At 45.8% G+C, this 22,126-nt stretch overlaps 1 protein-coding gene across 1 annotated transcript in view; it reads right to left on the reverse strand.

Moving 5' to 3' along the window:
- WASHC1 (WASH complex subunit 1) overlaps positions 1–22,126 on the reverse strand; it is a 69,818-nt gene that overhangs the window by 41,951 nt on the left and 5,741 nt on the right. Inside the window, exon 2 of the mRNA XM_005308721.3 lies at positions 7,456–7,609. Within this exon, the coding sequence (XP_005308778.2) occupies positions 7,456–7,604 (149 nt within the window). The 5' untranslated portion in view covers positions 7,605–7,609. The remainder of the gene's footprint in view (positions 1–7,455; positions 7,610–22,126) is intronic.

Here is a 22,126-nt window from a genome sequence, read left to right on the forward strand (position 1 = left end):
GTGAGGGGGGGCACGGCCCGCAGCACAGCTCAGCAGCCGGAGCCAGAGGAGCGAGGGGGGCCGCAGGCTGGCGGCCCGCAGCGCAGCCGGTAGCCATGGGGGGGGGGGCGCGGCGGACATGGCCGGAGGAGCGGGGGGGGGAGGGGGGTGCAGCGTGGCCGGCAGCTGCAGCCGGCAGCCATGGGGGGGGCAGCGGGCACGGCTGGAGAAATGGGGGGGGGCGCGGCCACAGGTGTGGGGGGGCGCGGCCAGAGGAGGAGCCAAGGGGGGGGCGCCTTTTTTATGTTTGCTCCCCCTCCTCTTAGAAGCTGGCTATGCCACTGGGTGTTCCCATACCCCCCATCCTCGCCCCAGTGCTTTAGAGCTTCTGATATGCATGAAGTATGCCCAAAGAGAAGACTTCCCCAGATCCTCACTCACATGGAGCCAGGGAAGGGGCTGCACCACTGTGCAGTGGTGTAATTCTTAGTGTTTACTGATTGCCAAACATCTGCCTATCACCATTTCCACTACTAATCAGCAGCTTTCACATTTCCTACAGTTAATAGGAGAAACACACACCTAATGCATTCAAAAGTGAAGCTACCTCTGCGCTAGAAGTGCCACAGCAGAACCGATGCAGCTGTGCTGCTGTAGCTCTTCTGGTGAAGACACTGGGCCAATAGAGAAAGCTCTCCCGTCGGTTTGATTACTTCACCTCCCGCAAGAGACAGTAGCTATGTTGGCGGGAGAAGCTCTCCCACTGACATAGTGCTATGCATGCTGGCACTTAGGTCAGTATAACTTACATCAATCAGGGGTGTGGATTATTCACACCCCTGAATGGCGTAAGTTATACCAACCTATGCGCCAGTGTAGACACGACTAAGTTTACACTAGAACTAGGCTATCATTATACATCAGATCCTCTGCCCACCTTCCAGAAATTTCTAGATCCTAACCAACCAAATCCCCTAACAGTTCACGTCTCCATCCATTCTCCTCCTCAACATTCAACAACAGTTGAATCCACCCACTAGCTACTGCTCATCTCCCCAGTCACCAATGACTCCACCCATTCTACTTCCTCCCTAGGCTTGTAGCTGTTCTGTATCATTCTTATGGTTTCCCAATAGGCCTAAAAAGAACCTTAATTTTCTATCACTTCCTTTTTAACATTAAAATAAAAGTTCTTCAGAGATTGAAATAACAGCCTCAAGTTTCTAGTATCTACAAACTCTTTCAAGTACTGTATATTTAATCTTTTTGAAGTTATAATTCTTTATGGGAAAAAATTCTCAAGTTTCTCAAAATCCTGTTCCGTGCAAATAGGGAGGGAATAAGGAAATTCAAACAAAGAGACTTGCTTGGGCTTGTTTTTAAGTGTTAAACTTTTCGTGTGTGTGTGCATTTAAGAAATATTAGAATTTCTTGTTGGACTGGTGATTTACAACAGAGGAAGCTAGGACATGACAAGCAAGCTCCAGACCAAAATTAACGTAAATGTTGTGGCAGTAAAAACACAAATAAGGTAACTTAAAAGCCAAAATATCCTAAAATCCCTATGTAATTCTCTACACATTATACTACAGTAACAAGCCTGGGGAGTATGCTCCAGATCAGGGAGCAGTTTGAATAGCGAATGTGTGTATCACAGGAGTTTAACAAGCTCTGCAGAAAAAACCACTACAAAAACAAAAAGCCACACCCACCCCAACAAACATTAGCAGGAAACCAAAAACTCCATAACTTGAGAGAAGAGCTAAGTCCTCACAGAGAAGTCCCAGACAGCCAAGAGCCCATCAGAAAAGCAATGAAACATGCCAAAGTCAGATGACTTGCATCTCCAATAGCATCTGAGTGGCAGAAACGATGGCAGATGATTCCAATCCAAGACCCCATATAGGGGACTGTAATTAGGAAAAGAAGAAGAGGGCCCCTTGTTAATCAAGTGTTGTAGGCAGTCAGTCTGGTTCCTGAGGAGAGTGTTGGAAGCTCTCTTTGGCTGCCCCAGAGTTAGACTCCTGACATTTCAAGATCAATAAGAATCTGAAGACTATGATATAAGGATTTTTTTTTTTTAAAGCATAAAAGACCACTCTTCAACAGATAATCCTAACCAGGGGTAGTCAGCAGGCGGACTGTGAGCCAAATCCAGACTGCCAAATGCTTTTGAACGGAACCCGAAATTTTTAGTTACTTGTCATTATTATTTTTTATTATAATTATTTTCTCTAGAGTTTGGACCTCGACCAAGAAATCTGGACCTTGACAAAAATAAATAAATAATAGACTCCCCCTGCTCTAAACTGTTTAGCCCTGACAGAGCAGTGAATACTGCCTGTATTCTAGTTTCCACAGTGGGCTAATTACATGAACTCCTTTCCTAGCTAACGTGCAACAGAATAAAACTTCCATCAAACTGGAATATGATCCTGGTAACTATAGCTTCAGCCTCTCACTCCAGCAGACTCACAAATACTGGCACCAAGAGGACAGGAATCCTCGGAAGGGGACTGGACTGTTAGCAAGATTGGTAACAGAATACAGAAACTGACAGCTCATGTGACAAGTGAGCTTGTTGCCCCAGTTTAGGGCCTAGCGTCTATATCAAACACCATCAGCGCACCTGAGTTTGGTATATTCTATTTGAGGCAGCCCTGGGTGGGTCTCAGGCCTGATATACACTACAAAGTTAGGTCAAAGTAAGTCACCTTATGTCACCCTAGATGGGCCTGTATCTAACACTTAAATGTGTCTCACCGATGTAAGCACCCGATTGCGACAAAACACCTCCGTAGTGGCAGCAACCAAATTGCTAAGGTCTGAACCAGTCATGGAGGCCAAGCTCCCTACCCATTCCCTGGAGATGGTGCCTCTTGGTCACAATCCAAGCACAGGACAGATCAGATATTGCTGCTGCAGTCACATGCTGTATTTCACACAGGAACCCTCCCCCTCCCCAAATGCTTTACCTGTTCTGAAGATAGTAGGGCTCATTCTTCAGGGCTGTCAAACATCTTTCACTAGCATTAAACTAACCTTAAAATTCTTCTGGCTGTTATCTGTGAATGGGAGAACTACAGGTCTTGACCACAGATTACCCCATCCACATATCCCTTTGGCTCTTTACAGATTAGTCAACCATGAGAATTGCTTTCACCACTACGTAGTTTACCAGAGCCAAAGCCAAGGACAGAACATTTGCAAAGGAGAGAACAGGCACCGATTTTCTGCACTTGTTACATGTGGTGGTTCCTAAACTTTCCCAAGCTGCAAGAAGTTTCCCTTTTCCTTTCTCCCTCTTCCCAAAATCCAAAGATGTCCTTTGTGCCCTTTTCCAGGAGGCTAATTCCACGTGTCCTCTTCACTGTGGCAGTCCCTGGGCTACCATTAACCTACTCAGCATATGCCCCTCCTCTGCCCCATCCCAGGGTTATGCGAGACCTACACAGACCACAACAGCCCTCATCACATCACTGGTGCCCTTTCTATATCATCGGCTACATGTTCCTGAGGGTGGAGAGCATAAGTGCCCTCAGGAGGAAGATCACTCCACTCATTCCTAAGGTAGATTGTTTTAACCAGAAGAAATCCTCATCTGGCATTCATGTCATCATCCGGTTAAAATTCAAAGCAGACACTAGAGCACATAACATGGATAGGGGTGGGGAAACACTCAGACCTTCTCCACTCCACCTCAGACAGTTATACAGATTCCCTTGCCACTCCTGGAAGTGCAGTACCAAGCAATCTGCTACTACAACATAGCATCAAAACTTCTGTCTCTCTCACACCGCAAACGCAAGGAGCGTGACACATTCAGCTGAACCTGCCATATTGCACAAGTTTCTCTCCCCCCATCACAGTGAGCTGGTGATTTGCAGTTCAGAACAGGCAGCTTCCTCCTGATAAGGCTGCTCCTTCCTGGAAACAGTAGATATAGCTGCCTTATCTCAGGGAAGAGAAGAGGCCACTTTGAGTAGCAAAGTTCTCACCTTGAAAGCCTCTCTCTTGATTGGCACAGAACACCCAAGGTTGGGGAACTTTTAATCAGACGCCTGCATAATTACTAAATCATTATTAATTATATTGGAGAGCAGAGACCTCAGAAGAAAGGCAAAGCAAACAAAGGGCCCAATGAAGTCTCCTCTGCTGTTGGAAAAAATTAGTAATTAAAAGTCATGAGCGCACTGAAGAGTGAGGGAGCAGTGTCACAGTCAGCGTTCAGGACTTGCGAGTGACTTGCATGCTAAGGAGCAGGCCCTCATCCCCAGGGAAATTACAGAGCACTGCCTCACAAAACAGCAAGTACAGAAATCCTGTTAACTGATAGCTTTATTCATGCACAGAATAAGGATTTGAGACAGGGACCCCACCTGCCACCCACTGGAGCTCCCATAAGACCTCCCCTCTGCATGTCTCTGGCCCTGCCAGAGCTCCCTCTAACCTCCCCAACTCCACAGAGCTCCCACAGTGCAAGGAGTAAGAGAGAACAAAGCCTCAGGTCTATCCATTCCAGCCTACATGTCAGTGAGTCAATTGCTCGGCTGGAGCAATCCCTGCCCCCAGGACTCTTGTGACACAATTGCGTAGGACAGCAGACATTTCATGTTGATAACCTAATCACACTATCACCCTATCAAGATGAGGAATCTACACCAGCTAAAGACATGCTATTAGCACTGAGGCCAAACATGTCCTAGGAAACATTGAAATCATGGTCTGCCAGGGAAAAAATAAGCAAAGCCAAATTTATGGATTTAGAGAGACCCCACAACCTGAATTGGAATGGCCTAGACCTCCGGCCGCGGCGGCTCTGCTCCTCCGCTGACTCTTCGGCTCTGTTTAAGAGCCGAGCGCTACGGGCTTTGGGCAGCCCCCATGCCTCCGGACCCTGCGCCGCCGGAGCCCGGGAGGGGAAGTGCCTGGTCGGGGGCGCAGGGTCCAGAGGCATAGGGGCTGCCCGAAGCCCAAGCGCTACCAGCTTCACGGTTTGTCGGGCAGCCTCCAGACCCTGCGCCCCCGGCCGGACGCTTCCCCTCCCGGGCTCCAGCTGCGCTGGGGAAGCGCTGGCCAGGGGCGCTGAGTCTGGGGGCTGCCCGGCAAACCGTGAAGCCGGTAGCGCTCGGGCAGCCCTTTCCGCGTGGCTGGGAGTGGGAGGGAGCGGAGTGAGGGCGGAGTTGGGGTGGGGAAGGGGCAGAGTCGGGGCGGGGCTGGGGGTGGGGGAATGGGCGGGGCCAGGGCCCGTGGAGGGTCCTCTTTTTTTATTTGTTAAATATGGTAACCCTAAAATAATAATAATAATTAGATTAATAATAAGATTTCCCATTTAAAAGTGAAAGAAGAAAATAAGCAGAACTGTGGCAGAAATAACACTGCAGTATGAGGCAGCCTGCCACGGAGTTAAAAACAAACACTACCAAATTGCTGCATGCTAAAAGCAAACCCAGCACAGGCAACTATTTGATCATACTTAAGGCTACGATTTAGTCACGGAATTCGTGCAGGTGGCAAGGGTACACCGGAGCCCCCAGGTGCTGCAGGCGGCTCCTAGTCCCTGCGCAACTGTCCTCCTCAGGCCGTGTAGGGACCCACAGATCCCCATTTTGTCACCAATATTTTTAGTAAAAGTCAGGGGCAGGTCACAGCTTCCATGAATTTTTCTTTTTTGCCTGTGACCTGTGATTTTTACTGGAAGGCTGTCAAGAAATTTGCTGCTGGCGAGCAGTGCTGGCTTCAGAGCTGACTCCTGAGCAGTGCAGAGCTTGAGGGGGCATCAGACTTAGCCGGGAGAGGCGTGGAGCTTTTGGGGGGTGGGGGAGAAATCATCCTCAGCCGGGGAAGGCACAGAACTTGGGGGGGGGAACAAGCCCCATAACTTGGGATGGGGGACAGTCCTAGCCCTGGGCGGCATGGGGCTCGGGAGGGGGAGGGGGGGTCAGCATGCATCCATGCTGATGACAGGTTCTGCTCGATAATGATTAAAAACACAGCGGACCGACATGTTCATTTTCATCATCTGAGTCAGATGCCACCAGCAGAAGGTTGTTTTTCCCTTTTTGTGGTTCGGGTTCTGTAGTTTCCGCATTGGAGTGTTGCTCTTTTAAGACCTCTGAAAACATTCTCCACACCTCGTCACTCTCAGATTTTGGACAGCACTTCAGATTCTTAAACCTTGGGTCAAGTGCTGTACCTATCCTTAGAAATCTCACATTGGTACCTTCTTTGTGTTTTGTCAAATCTGCTGTGAAAGTAAGTGTTCTTAAAATGAATACGTGCTGGGTCATCATCCGAGACTGCAATAACATGATATATATGGCAGAATGCAGGTAAAACAGAACAGGAGACATATAATTCTCCCTCAAGTAGTTCAGTCACAAATGTAATTACTGCTTTTTTTTTTTAATAAGCATAATCGGCATGGAAGCATGTCCTCTAGAATGGTGGCTGAAGCACGAAGGGGCATACTAATGCTTAACATATCTGGCACAAATACCTTGCAACGCTGGCTACAAAAGTGCCATGCGAACACCTGTTCTCACTTTCAGGTGACATTGTAAATAAGAAGCCGGAAGCATTATCTCCCATAAATGTAAACAAACTTGTTTGTCTTAGCAATTGGTTGAAACAAGAAGCGGGACTGAGTAGACTCGTAGGTTCTAAAGTTTTACATTGTTTTGTTTTTGAGTGCAGTTATGTAACAAACAAAAAAATCTACATTTGTAAGTTACACTTTCATGATAAAGAGATTGCACTAAAGTACTTGTATGAGGTAAACTGAAAAATACTGTTTCTTTTGTTTATTATTTTTACAGTGCAAATATTTGTAATAAAAAATAAAGTGAGCCCTGTTCACTTTGTATGCTGTGCTGTAATAGAAATCAATATATTTGAAAATGTAGAAAAACATCCCAAAATATTTAATACATTTCAATCGGTATTCTATTGTTTAACAGTGCGATTAATCACGATTAATTTTTTAAATTGCAGTTAATTTTTTTGAGTTAATTGCGCGAGTTAACTGCCATTAATCGACAGTCCTAGTTTTTACTTTAAAAATGCGGGGATGAGAACTACATCACTTTCTGTAGCCTTGTCTCTTCCCGTCCTCTGGTGGCGTCTTGTGTTACTGCGCCTGACCAAACAGGTTTTTCGGAGCAGCTCATGCTGCCTTCCAGCCCAGAGGGTCTGCGATTAACGCGTGTTAATTGTGCTGTGGGTTAATCGCAGGTGTTAATGGTAGTTAATTGACAGCCCTATTAAAAATATCATGACACAATCTTAGCCTTAATCATACTGAACAAACCTGAACTCAGTCTATTTTTGCTGGGGTACATCTGGCCCTCCCCACCCCCTTTGGAATTCTGGTGGCTCTCCAAGGCCCCTTCAGTGCCACAGTCTTATTGCAGCATTTGGTTTTCTCCAGCTTGGCACTCAGTATCAGTCCCAGTCCCCTGTGTGACAGCAACATACCTGTTGAAGATATCACTAGACACTTTCTGCAAATACTGAAGTGCATCTGCAACCTGATGAATAGCCTCTTCCCTGCGCAAGTCAGGTTGGATCAGAGGGACAGAGTAAGCCTGCCCTTCCAAGAAGTGCTTCTGGGTCACTGTAGCCATTGTGCCTGTGGGAGAGAGTGTGAACAGGTAATTGCAGCATATGCAGCTCCATCTCATCACAGCCTTTATCCCAGGAACCTTATACCTTTACTCTTCTCCTTGACTTAGGCAGACACGAGAGAGAACACCCAGAAACTGGGAAGGAGAGGGCAAGCTAGGCACATCCTAGAACAGCACCATCTAGAAATCTGCAACAGTCTCTTTCATGTAATTAGCCAAAGCCATGGTGCAGTGGAGAGGGAAGGTTTTACTTTGCTTGGATGCTCCTCAAGACAAGGACGGTATCTTTGGTCTAAGTTTTGTACAGCACTCAGCAAATCAGTGCTCAAAATAATTATGCTGAAAACAAAGCATCACATTTCAGAACATAAAATCATTTTATCATCCGACTATGGAAGAACATCCTGGAGGAGGAAGAATTTTTCTCCCCTTTCCCATCCCCAGACAGACTCCACATCTGTACATTTCAGAGCCACCCAATCCTAGGAGTAAAACTTGAAATGTTTTAGTTCACGTTTATACCACAAGAAATCCAGACCACTCACCCCCTCCAAGTACCAGAGGAGTTATGAAGTTATTGTTCAAACTCACCTCCCCTGATTTGATTACATACGAGTCTCCCATTCTAGCACTAGGGACTGAGACCCACAAGGGCAGTTCATACCCCTGGTGACCCATCGACTCTTCCCCAATACTTATAATGGAAAAACCTTACTTATTTTACATTCCTTTCATGAACAAAGCCTGGATGTTCGTAGCAACTTTTCTGTTGCATTCAGCACACTCAGAAGTCTAGGAGTGCCAAAAGTCTCATCAAGGATGTGTATGAGGCCATGTCATCACTGAATCACCTTCACATCTCTACCCCAAGGGCAGTATGGGCCCAGGACAGGATCACCTATTGTCTTAAAATTTCCTTAAATGCCCTCATGACAAACGTGTTGGTGTCACCCTGAATTGCTCCTGTAGTTTTCTGGAGGGTCTGCCGTGGTTCACCGTACAAGAAGAAAAAACTGCCAGGAACCAGAGGGAGGGAATCACTACAGAAACCAGCTTCTTTGGGCACACTGAAAATGGTAGTAGTACTCATTACTACTATTTGGGAGGTAGTATGGTCTAATCGAGAAAGCACTAGGGGTCAGGAGACCTGGGATCCAATCTCAGCTCTTCCATTAGCCTGTTTTGTGACCTTGGCCAAATCACTTCACCCCGTGTGTGTTTCCGGCCTCCTCCCTTTGTGTGTCTTGTCTATTTAGATTGTAATGAATTTGAGGCAAGAATTGTCTCAATGGGTTTGTATAGCACCCAGCACAATGGGACTCAGACTGCACTTGGGGCCATAATACAAGTATTAACTCATTACAATTCAAAAAGATGTTAATATGGGATGAAAATTAAGTTTAGTAGAAAGAAGACAATAAAAAAAGCCCTTAGCCTTTGTGCTCCCTCTGCTGGTACTTGGAGATATTACAGTTTTCACATAGTCTTGTTCAGGGACCAGTCTTGTGCAAAGAACACGCTTGGGACCACACACTCTGCTGCTATCAGGGGAATTCCCCCCAATTTGCTCCTGGAGCCTAATTCAGAAGGGATGTGTTAGGTGGTGCAATTACCATATCTGTAGTGTCTATGATGGGTAATTTACATGGCAAGGGCCTGAAGAGACAGAGCAATTTATAAGAGGATGTAAAGAGATAAATTACAGTGTTTGCTGCACACACCTCAAACCATCTTTCAGCTGCACAACACATGAGTTACACCAAATAACTCTTCCCTCTAGTCACTTCTTGATGGGTAAATTACACATCAGTTCTGAATTTGTTCCCTCAGATCCAAGATTTCCCAACACACATGGTAAGGAAACACTTTCTAAAATTCTGTGGAGTCACTTTCCATTTTCCTGTAGGCAAATCTGATTGTGGGGAAAGTTCACTAAAAGAAGTGGGGAACAGAGGCGTCTTCCTGTAGTCATGGCTGGTTAGTTTGCTAACAAAACCAAGATTAAGTCCAGCCATTGAAACTGCAGACAGCTCTAGAGGAGCAAGACCAATTCTGTTCTGCTTCAGGCAGGGCTATTAGCCAAGTTCTGAATCCAGAATGTTTAGTGCTGATGATGTTTGAAGTAGAAGACACATCGATTCTCACACTTCTAACCAATGCAGATGGACAGGAAATTATTTCGATTTATAAGCCTAGCAAGTCTGATATGGAATTATCAGAGGAGTAACAAATCTAACTGCGAGATGACATTTTTTGATCACTTTATTGACCATAACTCAACTTCACCTCTTTTGCTTCCACAATTGTTCGACTTTGTCAGCCAAACAGGCTGACATCCAGAGATATAAAAGCACTGAGCCATCTCATCGTTGTAGAGCAAGAGGCCCAGGCAGACATTATAAGCATCAACAAGAATTAGGAAAACTTAAAATCTGATTTGTTCAGAGATCTGTTTAAAATTCATTGTCTCAGTCCAGTTTCCAATTGAAAAGCGTCAACACAAAAAAAGCTAATATTACAAGTAGAATCAAGTTATTGGTACTCGGAAGCCATAAGGGCTACTGTCCAGCTCCTATCACCCCTTTCCAGGAGAAGCAGATTAGTGGGACAAGGTGTGAAAAGCCCATACTGCCACTATTCTAGCAGCTAGACTACTTCAGTTTCCTGGGCTCCCAACATAACACCTTTCAGCAGAGCCTAATTCTATATCCATCTCATTTTTATATACATACATACATACATACATACATACATACATATATATATATATATATATATATATATATATATATATATATATATATATATATATATATATATACACACACACACACACACACACACACATACATATATATATTGGTGGGTGCTTAGCACCACCGGCAGCTCCCTGCCCTCCCCCCCCCCCCACACACAACAAAAATTATAAAAATAGACATTGTGGGAAGCAGCTAGACATGATCACTTATATGTGAGGTAACAAAATAAAGCTTTACAAAGAGAAGCATGAGAAATGGAAGAGGCACCTTGAAGCAAATGGACTTGGAAAACCAACACAAAAGGGTTTGTTAAAATGGCTTTTGGCTACTCCCTGTGACTAAAACAAGCAGAGAAAGTAGCAGGTTTTCCGAACGATGCAGGTAGCGGCCTACCACAGCTCTGGCAAAAGCATGAGCTTGTTCTACACAGCTGCTTGGGTCTGCTAGAATGAGAGGAGACTTTAGGCCAAGCACTTCCTTAAATACGAATCTCAAGTGCCTTAGCAGGTGAGGAAGAGAAGTAGACCTTGGCAACCTGATGGGACCTGACTAAAAGCATCGGGTTTGGGGTGGGCTGGGTAGTCTCTGATCACCTCCTCCTGCCCGTGGGGTCAGTGTGACGGCAGCTGTGTACCCCAGCCCTGCCAGCTGCTGCCACCTCACTAAGCAGCACACACTGCGCAATAAGCATGCCGAGTCACAGTACGTCTCTCTCCGCAGCACTCACAGCATAGCAAGGTAGTGGCAGCAACATGGGCGGCAGGTATCGTAGGCTGGGGGAGGCTGTGCTTCCCCAAACAGCCTAGCATGGCCCCGCCCACGCTCCAACCCCAGGCCAGGCCCCCTTCTGCGGTTCCCAGTGCTCTGCCCTGGCACAGGCTGGCTGGCCTGCCTCCTGTAGGGACTCAGGGCGGCTGGTGCTGGGGGACCTGCAGCCGCACCAATTGACACACCAGGGCTGGCTGCCCCAGAAGGGGAGGGGGAGGGGCAGGGCTTCAGGCACAAGGGGAGGGGCTGGGGGCTAACCTCCCCCAACAGCCAGGTCACCGGCCGCCCATGGGCAGCAGCCAGCAGGAGTGGGCCATTCAGCCACTGAGGCACTGACCCCACAGGTAGGAGGAGGCTGGAGACAAATTGTGGGCACTGGGAGTGGGAAGCCCCCACTCGGACAGTGGCACTGACACATGTTGGGGGAGCAACCCAGGGGCAGGGGGAACCTTCAAGTGCATGGTGCAGAGCTGGTGTGGGCAGCCGGCCATGAGAGAGGCAGGCAGCAGAGCCAGGGAGTTAATAGCCCCAGTGGCTCCATAGAGGAAACAAAATAAAGAAAATGGAGCCCAGGCCAGCATCTAGACCCTTGCAACCCAATGCGAACCACACTACAAAAGTGTTGGGTCAGGTGTGTAAAGAACCCGATGGGCTCGGGTCAAGTCAGATTGGCTCTGGTGTAGTTGGTTCGTATAAGCCTTTACATTTAGGCCCAAGGAGACCTCTAAAGAGAAGAGTCCTTTCCTGTCATACTGCATACTTGTTACTAAAGTTACTCCAACCTGAAGTTTTGACCAAAACATCTTAACTTATGAATATTTAAGGTGGCATTTTTGCCTTGAATCCTCTGCGTGTTTGTCCAACGGTGCCCGCTTTTCCCCCCTGCCTCCCAGTGCTTGCGCTGCAAAACAGCTGATTCGCGTGGCAAGTGATGGGAGGGAGGAGGGGGAACGCGGTGTGCTCGGGGAAGAGGTGGGGCCTGGGCCGGGATTTGGGGAAGGGGTCCAATAGGATGGATTCCCATTGACCCACAGGTGCTAAAGACAAGAGGTTTTCCCTGATCCCTCTGCTAAGCCAATCTTTCCTTAGTTTGTGTAAAGTTTTATTTGGATTGCAGAAGGGAGGGGAAAGCACTCTGAAAAGTTAGAGGATGAAAAAAGTCTATTTATATCTTTTTTAATTAACCATGTTCTACAATGTTATTAAGCAGCACTCAGAGATGCAGATGTTACTGATTTGATTGGGAAGAGGTGCACTGTGCTGAATATTAAGGAACTCTGGCCCTATAAATAGGTTTAATCACCATCTGAAGGCTCGAAGGAAGTGATGAAAAAGGCATTAATAAGGTTGTAATTAGGCCCTGCAGCAGGCTGCACTCCACCATAGCTCTCATGGTACCCGAGACCTCTTAAATAGCAGCTCACGAGCCCACAACCCAAGAGAGACAGACCTGATTTAGGTCTCAAGATCCCAGGTTGCCTACTTCAGACACAAAAACCCAAACAAGGGCTTCTCCACGTTTGGAGGGGCTCTCTGGCCAGAGAGATGCTGTGAGGACACAGAGCCTATGAAAAGGGAGGCGGGTGGAGTTAGCTTCCCAGCTCGTCCATCAGAGAGCTGCAGCAGAGACCAACTCCAGCTGTGCCTCACAGTGAGCAAATTAAACAGGGCAGCCAGAGCTCCCCAGCCACAGGCATATAATGCAGACAGCTGGGGAGCTTTAGAGGATATTGTTCTCACCCCCACCTTCCCAGCAGCATTTACCAGTCCATGAAAGGAACCTAGTCATAGGTGCAGGATCTACATCACCTCCTACCCACAAAATATGAGAGCAATACTCTCATCTACAGCCCTGTGTTTCTGGAGTGTGGCACTTCCACACGGACACAACTTAGGGAGGAGAGAAGAGAAAAACGGCCATCCTACACCACATCAGAAAAGCAAGGTGCCTCCTGTGCACCTCCAATAGTCACTCACTGGCAAGATGTCACTGGAGCAGCCGGTCCCTTTGCAAAGGGAGTTAGCCACCCACATGTTATAGCCTCAGAAGAGGCAGCCTACTGAAGAGTTTGCCCTGGTATTCATCATGACTCCAGGGCTTCACATGCACACCACATGCTCCATCCTTGCCTCTCACCCATCAATGTGCCCCTGGACTGAAATGGGGTGGGCATCACCTATACTATAGTCTTAATGGAATGGGTTACTGTAGGCTATTAACGCACTAAATTGAGGAGCAAGGTAACATTTGATTTGGGACCTGCTGTAGCAGAAAGACCCTCCATGTCCTTTCTCCCTTCCCCATATGTCTATTAAAGTGACAGTCTCCTCCTCCATTCTCCCAGGGAATGGCAGAAGTGGGTTTCATTGCTGCTGTGACTACATCTCATTCCGCAACTCCTGCACCGACAGATGAAGGGGAAAAAATCCTAGTGCCCTATTGGCAGAAAGCCTTCACTAATCACCATGCCTGCTGCTGGAGGCTCCACCCTTTCCCCTGCTGCTGTGCCACAAGGTACGGCATGGTCAGCATATACATCCTCATCCAGGGGAGAGAACAGCCCAGACTGGTTCCACCATTTCATCCCCATAACCCATCATTTCTACAGGCATTTTCCAGGTGTGAAGAACAGCAACCACTGTATCTGCATAAAGCACAAACAACATTATGATCCAGCAGGACTTTAAAATGCCAGATACCTTTTATCTGAACAACACTAAATACTGCCGTCTAAACTTCCAGTCCAACCCAACCCAACCCAGCCAGGGGATTTGTATAAAAATGCCTTCAATCATCTCAGAGTAAAGATGAGCAAAACAAAAAGCTTAACAAGCCCATGGGACACTTCAAACAACTACTTAAAAAATATTGCTTAGATGTTCACGTACATACAATAGCAGGAAGAGACTGTAGTATAAGCTGGCCTCCAAAACTGAAGGTGTTTCATCTCAGGGGGTTTGATGCCCCATCTTTATAGTTGACTTTGGAGTATCCCTATTTGCCCTAGGTTTAGCTTTTCAAAAGGATGAGCCTCACAGCTCTACAATTCAGACTGGGCCTTCGGATTACAGCATCCCTGTTTCTCAGTGTGTCTGTATGAATTCAGAATACTGTTAGAGACTTTACCGCTTCAGGGAACAATATAACCTGTAAGGATTTGCAGTGACATAGGAAAGCCTTTGCAAAGCAAACCAGCATTTATTAGTCACCCAGAGTACAGACTTTGATGGTCCTTAGGTCAGTATGGAAAAGCCAAGCTCAAGACAAAGTCTCCAATGGCAAAAGCAACTGCCCCATTATTCTATGGCCTCCTAGAATGCATCTTACTCTCCGTCAGATCTCTGGCCTGGTCTACATTTAAATCTTAGGTTGACATAGCTACAGCACGCAGGGATGTGAAAAATCTGTACCCCTGAGCACCATAGCTATGCTGATCTAACCACCAGTGCAGATGAAGCTAGGTCAACAGAAGAAAAACCCTTCCATCACTGTAGTCTTCATCTAGACTACAGGGTTATAGTGGCATAGTTAGTGGCCGTAGCTATGCCATGATAGGACCTGTGGCGTAGACATGGCCATCCCAGTTTTCAACAGTCACCTGACACCTCCTGTCGTTATCCCTCATTGCAGCCCCCGTTGTGTTTCACATCTCTCCCTTGGTTGCCAGGTGTTAAGAGATAATGCCCAGTCAGACTCTGGTCACTGGTTCTTCTATCATATGTGCTGATTCCATTCAGTTCTTGATAGTATTTTTTAGTTCAATCCAGACTAGCGTAATGTGACATACAACCATCCCTAATTTCCCTGTTCCAGAGGAAGAAATTAACCCATTTACTCCTAGTGAGTAACAATACAAAGTGAGTAGGTAAACTGAGTCACACATATTGTCCATAAAAATTCTTCACAACTCTTCCCCCTTTATCAACCAACTGAGCAGGACTACTCTCCACCAGTGATCTAGGGAACTTCAAGCATCCTCCTAACCTGGGATGCAGGCTCCTCTCAGTTGAGCTAAAACACAAATGTCACTCATATGTGCCAAGACAAATTTTCCCCCAGTAGCTGTTCTACCAGGCTTTTTCAAGATTTACGGTAAACATTCCATTAAAACCATATGGTTTTCATAAAACAGTACAGAGCAGTTTCTAGCAGGGTAGACATGGAGGAGTTCCCATACTCCCCCATGGCACATTTGCCACCCTGAAACTTTTGGGTTTGGAACTGCGATCAAGTCTTACCACTACCTCCTCCCATTTATCATCTAGGAAGTGAGGAGGGAGGCAAACCCACATTCCTCAAGGCATCAGCCATCTTGGGGAGGCAGTATGGCCTAGTGGCTAGGCACTGGACTAGTACTCGAGATACCTGAGTTCTAATCCCAACACGGCTACTAGCTTGTTGGGTGACGTTGGGCAAGTCACTTTCCTGCTCTGTGCCTCAATTTCCAGTCTGTAAAATGGGGATAACTGTGAAAAGTGCTTTGAGATTTACTGATGAAAAGTGCTACACAAAAGGTAGGTATTATTGCTGAACAAGTAAATTTCCTATAACTGAAATGATTATCTTGAGGGGTAAGAGGGGAATAGAAAGAAACAAGATTCAATTGGATTGGTTTGGCATCCAAAGATTAAACTCAGCCTATCGTCACAGACACGAATGGATGGATTCTGGGAAGGGGTAAGCGAAGAAGGTAAATATTGAAGGAAGAGGCTTACTACAGAACTGTGCTTCAATCATACCAGCTCTGTCAGTGAAGATGGCCCCCACAGACACACCTGTCTCACAGCAGATGCTCCTCTTCTTTATAGGGTTCCTCCATTCTTTTACTATAGAATTGTATTTTCAAGAGAATCCTTCTCAACTCTTGCTCTCACCCAAGAAAAGCTTAAGACCCACTTTCGTTTGCAGTGTTTTTGTAGCCATTTTGGTCTCATGTAGGCGACAGGTTTAAAACAAACAAAAGCAAGTTTTTTTCACACAACGCACAGTCAAGCTGTGGAACTCCTTACCGAAGGATGTTGTGAAGGCCAAGACTATAACAGGGTTCAAAAAAGAACTAGATAAGTTCCTGAAGTATAGGTCCATCAATGACTATTAGCCAGGATGGGCAGGGATGGTGTCCCTAGCCTCTGTTTGCTAGAAGCTGGGAACGGGGCGACAGAGGATGGATCACTTGATGATTACCAGTTCTGTTCATTCCCTCTGGGGCACCTGGCATTGGCCACTGTCGGAAGACAGGATACTGGGCTAGATGGACCTTTGGTCTTACTCAGTATGGCTGTTCTTATGTTCTTAGGATATTAGAGAAACAGCTGGGTGAGACCTGAAGAGGAGCTCTGCATAGCTCAAAAGCTTGCTCTTTCACCAACAGAAGCTGGTCTAATAAGAGACACTACCTCACCCACCTTGTCTCTAAGACCCATTTTAACATTCTCAATGTCCAGGTCTAGCCTCCCCCTCCCTTCATTTGACTGCCCAATTGGGGCCATTTCATCTGTGTCCATTCCCACTTAGGCCCAGGATACGTCCAAGTTCCCTGTTTTATTACTTCCCTTTGACACCATTTAAATGTGACAAACTGTCTTAACTATTTGAGTCTCCATGAGAATTCCAGCTGTCCTGCTGCTGCAATGCCAGCAAGCTCATACAGCTGGCTTTGGTTCAGCAGGGTTCAAAGCTCCTTCGTTTTAATACCCTCACATACAAACAATATATTTCTCTGAAAATATAGCATCTCCCTGAAATAAAACAGCTGGTCCCTTCTTCCAACTCACAGGGCAATAATGTTCGGTTATAGTCTTCAGCTTAGTGATCTTGCCCTCCCTTGTCCCCCCACCCTCCATTACCACCACATTTCCCTCCCACCCAAATACTTCCAGTATCCCACTTCCATCCTTTCCTCAGACCCACTAGATCTTCCCTGCATTTCCCCCCAATACAAAAATTCATGCATATCACAATATTTCCCCCCCCGCCCCTACCCGATATTACTAGGGCTCAATAGATGATATTTAGCACAGTCAGCTATTCAGTCTGGTCATGCCAAATCCATTAGATCCAACCCGCCAGCTTTGTATACGCAGCAGCAAAGAGGATGCTTGTGTTTCTTACGGACAATGTGGCAGCAGCTGGGACTCCCTAATATACACACACACACACACACACACACACACACACACACACACAAAAGAAAGGGGGAACTTATTCAGTACTTCCAATGTTAGCTAGCAGGAAGACCCCAACGGGGTGGCTTGCATGAGATGAACTGTCCTATTTTTACCCCAGCTTTTTGTTGCCCTGGAAATCAATAATCTAGGAAATAAACCGCAGGTTGGACTGCTTTTTGGCAGAGGTTATCTCAGGAAGAGGTCAGAGAGAGTGGAGATTAAAAGCAGCAGAAATTGCTTTCAAGTGATGAAAACTATTCCCTTCAAACTCAGACACTATGGCCACGGGATACAGCATATCATTCCAGCTTGGAGCAGCTTCTCTCAAGACACAATTCTCCTCCTCTTCTCCTGCTCACTATCTTTAATCTTCTGAAAGTGCCTCCCTTGCTCTTTCAGGTTTATCTTAGTACTATTTCTCCCAGCTGTGTTCTTCACCATCTCTCCTACAACTCAGGCAGAGTGTGCAGTGTCTGCAGTTACCCAATATTACGAAGGTCCAGCAACCACACCACAGAGTAGTTCCCTAGGGATTATCTGCTTGCAGTTTTCCTGCCATAGAATTCTGGGAGCCAGGAAGTCCGGGCAGCACTTTTTATCTGAAGGGATGAAGATTACCTCAGCAGAATGGAGTTTGAAGCTAAGTAACAAAGGAGAGATGAAGACAATGCTAGCATTCCAAGTTGTTCTGGCGCTAAATGCACAGGCATTTGTCTGCCAGGACCCCCTTAGAAACCGTGAAGGAGCAGCCATGTCATGAGAACAGGGGCTTGGAAAAAACTCATTTACTCACCACTAGCAAGTGGGAAGCTTTCCCAGTGAGCTTAAGCTCCTTCATTATCAATTCAGTGCAATTTAAGGTTGTTTATTTAATAATTACATTCCTGACCATCATGGGTGTTTAGATAGCATTCCAAACCTGAAGTGAATGTAACCCGATGCAGTGTTCTCCTGAGTCTCCATTCACTGCTCATAATTTTCCCAATCAGAGTGAAACTAAAACACTAGCTAGACAGCTTAACTGCTGCTTTTTAAAATCTTATGGGCATCAATGAAAGCGACAAGAATCATGTCAATTTCACTCTTGCCACTTGGGAAACATGGCTGTTCAAATGCTAGTGTTGTTGCCTCTGGATCTCGCTGGTAGTTCTCCCTTCTCCTCCTCCATTTCATATTTGCCTCTGGATAGTAAGTGTTTGGTAATTGTTTCCAAGCCCTGCGTGAGAGCAACAAACGTTAAGACTCTTCAAGTGAAGGGCCATTTCATACAGTGCTCCTTGAGGCTCAGAAATGGGCACAGCATTCTCTGCTCAGCATCTTTCCTGATCAGTGTGACATGTTTTAAACTCAGAGTATTGCAGACCAGCCTGTAGGAAATTGCCATGTCTGAGATTTGTTCTTAGATGATGGGGAGAAACTTGGGCAACCCTAATATCACCAAAACTGTAAAAACCCAGAGCTGACATAATATCCCAGGTTTGACAGGGTAAAGGGCACAAGGCTCACTCCAGAACCAAGCCTCCTATATATAAAGGAAACTTGGTTGGAGGAAAAAAAAGGGTAGGGAGAGATTTCCCAGATTGTCAAAATTGTTCCTGTTCCCCTGCCCTTCCAAGTTTTGAATTTTAACCAAAATTTTTAAATTTGACCAATTTTAACTGGTTTAATACTAAGGGTATGTCTACACTACCCGCCAGATCGGTGGGTAGTGATCGATCTATCAGGGATCGATTTATCGCATCCAGTGTAGACACAATAAATCGATCCCCGATCGCTCTGCCGTCGACTCCTGTACTCCACCACGGCAAGAGGCGGAAGCGGAGTCGACAGGGGAGCGGCGGCAGTTGACCCCGCACCGTGAGGACGTGAGGTAAGTCGACCTAAGATACATCGACTTCAGCTACGGTATTCTCGTAGCTGAAGTTGCGTATCTTAGGTCGATCCCCCCATCCCACCCAGTGTAGACCAAGTCTCTCTCCCTCTTTAGCAAGACAATGTTTGAGAGAGCATATTCATAAGGCACCAGGACTCCATCACCAGTATCACAGTTCACAAATTTCTAATCCCAAAGCACTGTGGGAAAGCCAGGACACTTATTCCTGTACTTCTGACAGGTACACTGTAGCAGCTACTGTTAAAGTTCCAATTTAAGCCAGTCCAGTGGCCTAGAGATTGCTATTCTATACCATCATGAAAGCTCTCCAGTTTAGAGTTCTTGCCCTTGGGCAGGCATGAGCTGGAAATAGTTCTCTAATGTACAGAATGCTTCTCTCATGGATCATAGAAATGCAGGACTGGAAGGGACCTCGACAGGTCATCTAGTCCAGTCCCCTGCACCTATAGATCATCCCTGACAGGTGTTGCCTAAACTATTCTTAAAGACCTCCAATGATGGTGATTCCACAGCCTCCCTAGGTAATTTGTTCCAGTGCTTAATCACCTTTACAGTTAGGAAGTTTTTTCTTAATGTCTAACCTAAATCTCCCTGGCTTCAATTGAAGCCCATTGCTTCTCGTCCTGTCCTCAGTGCTTATGGAGAACGCTATCACCCTCCTCTTTGTGACAATCGTTTATGTACTTGAAGACTCATGTCCCCCAGACTTTTGTTTCCAGACAAAACAAACCCAATTTTTTCAATCTTCCCTCCTAAGTCATGTTTTCTAAATCTTTAATCAATTTTGTTGCTCTCTGGACTTTCTCCAATTTGTCCTCAAGTGGGATGCCCAGAACCAGGTACAATGTTCTAGTTGAGGCCTTATCACTGCTGAGTAGAGTGGAAGAATGACTTCTCGTGTCTTGCTTAAAACAGTCCTACTAATACATCCCAGAATGATGTTTGCTTTTTTTGCAACAGTATTACACGGCTGACTCTCATTTAGTTTGTGATCCACTATGACCCCCAGATCCTTTTCTGCAGTACTCCTTCTTCCTAAGCAGTCATTTCCGATTTTGTATTTGTGCAATTGATTTCTCCTTCCCACTTTGAATTTCCTTCTTACTTTGAATTATTCCTTATTTATTTCATCCTGTTTATTTCAGATCATTTCTCCAAATCATTTTGAATTCCAATCCTGCCCTCTAAAGCACTTGCAACCCTTCCCAGCTTGGTATAAAGCTTGTGGATAAGTGTACTCTCTATGCCATTATCCAAATCGTTTATGAAAACACTGAATAGAATCGGCCCCAGGAAAGATCTCTGCAGTACTCCACTCGGTATACCCTTCCAGCTTGATTGTGAACCGTTGATAACTATTCTAAGTACAGTTCTACAACCAGTGGTTTACCCATGTTATAGTAGGTTCATCTAGGCTATATTTCCCTAATTTCCTTATGAGAAGGTCATGTGAGACAGTATCGAAAGCCTTACTGAAGTCAAGGTATAGCACACCTACTGCTTCCCCTTCTTCATCCACAAGGCTTGTTGCCCCATCAAAGCTTTTTATAGTAAAAGTAGAAGAAATAACCAGCAAAGAAGAAACCCTAATTTAAAAAAAAAGGTGAATGCTCTACTTGAAGTTTAAACAATATGGAACGCCAGTCAGACCAATTGTTACCCGGGGTTTTCAGAATCCCCAACAGGGGCAACGTAACTATTTCACTCCAGGCGGTGTAAGGAACAAATCAACAGGAACACAGCACTTCTGTCTGATCAAGGAGTAATGCAAGTAAGCGTGCTCTCGTCTAAAACTGCAGTTTATTAGATTTAAGCACACACAAACATAAGCAATAGGTTTAGAATAGCCCAGAGATTTACCTAACGTCTGGAATGGTATTGAGTAATTAACAGCAGGTTCACAGTGGCCAGTTGCTTACCCACCGGGGAGAAAGAGTGTCAGGAAAAACGTGTCTCAAGTTGGCTTCAGAGGACTGCTCCAAAGTACACTTTATTAGCTAATCTTTTATAACTAACTTCTACAAAACACATAGGTCATAATGACCCCTACTGGATCATCACTTTTCTAACTTTCAATGAACTTTAATATCAGAGGCATCTAGACAAGGTTTTCCAACCACCAAGGTTTTCAGACTCAGTTGTTTACATGTTTGTCCCCTCCTCCCATTCTGATTAGCAGAAACTGCCAGCTAGATATCACCTTGCTTCTGAAAGCCTGTCTCCAAATTAACCCTTAACTAAGTGGTGTTCTATTGCATTACTTCATGGTGGCTGAATGCACATAATATGGTTGGCAATCAGCTTGATCACATTCTGGGGTATACACACCCCTCAAATCCAGGGCAACACAATGTTCTGTGGGAAAATTGGGTTCCACACACAAGGAGCACACCTTTTGCCTGGCAGGAATGCTCTTGAGTCAGGAGTTAGGGATGTAACAGCCTTATACTATTAGGTTCCATCTTGTTCTCCCCCAGGAGGCCAAGGGAGAATTGTTTCATCCAGTCAAATATTAAAATGTTTCAAGTGAAAGAGCTCCCAGTACCTCCCACTGAATACCTGCAGACCCTCCCCAAACATCTCACAGAGACAGAGTGTGTAAAGGGTTGATCCTCGTGCCCTGAAGTCAGTCTCTTCTCCTATGACTTATTTTCCCCACATCTTTTAAATTGATCCTTAAGTGATGTCAAGACAGTTGCAACTGTAGCAAGAACTGTATCTGTGATGCTAGATTGAGGAAGAACACAAGTAAACAGGGCCCAACATGCTAAGAAACAGACTTCCTTTATTTTCTGTTGCTATAGAAGAGCTCAAACTGGTTATGCTTGGAAGCAGCAAGACAGAAAGCAGACCATATCTGTAGTCCTGCCAAAGGCTTTGGAGCAGCAGTAGAGCAGAACAGATTTGATGTGACTAGGGAAATTGGTCGACAA

Source organism: Chrysemys picta, chromosome 1 (assembly GCF_011386835.1).
Source record: "Chrysemys picta bellii isolate R12L10 chromosome 1, ASM1138683v2, whole genome shotgun sequence".
Classification (NCBI taxonomy): domain Eukaryota; kingdom Metazoa; phylum Chordata; order Testudines; family Emydidae; genus Chrysemys; species Chrysemys picta.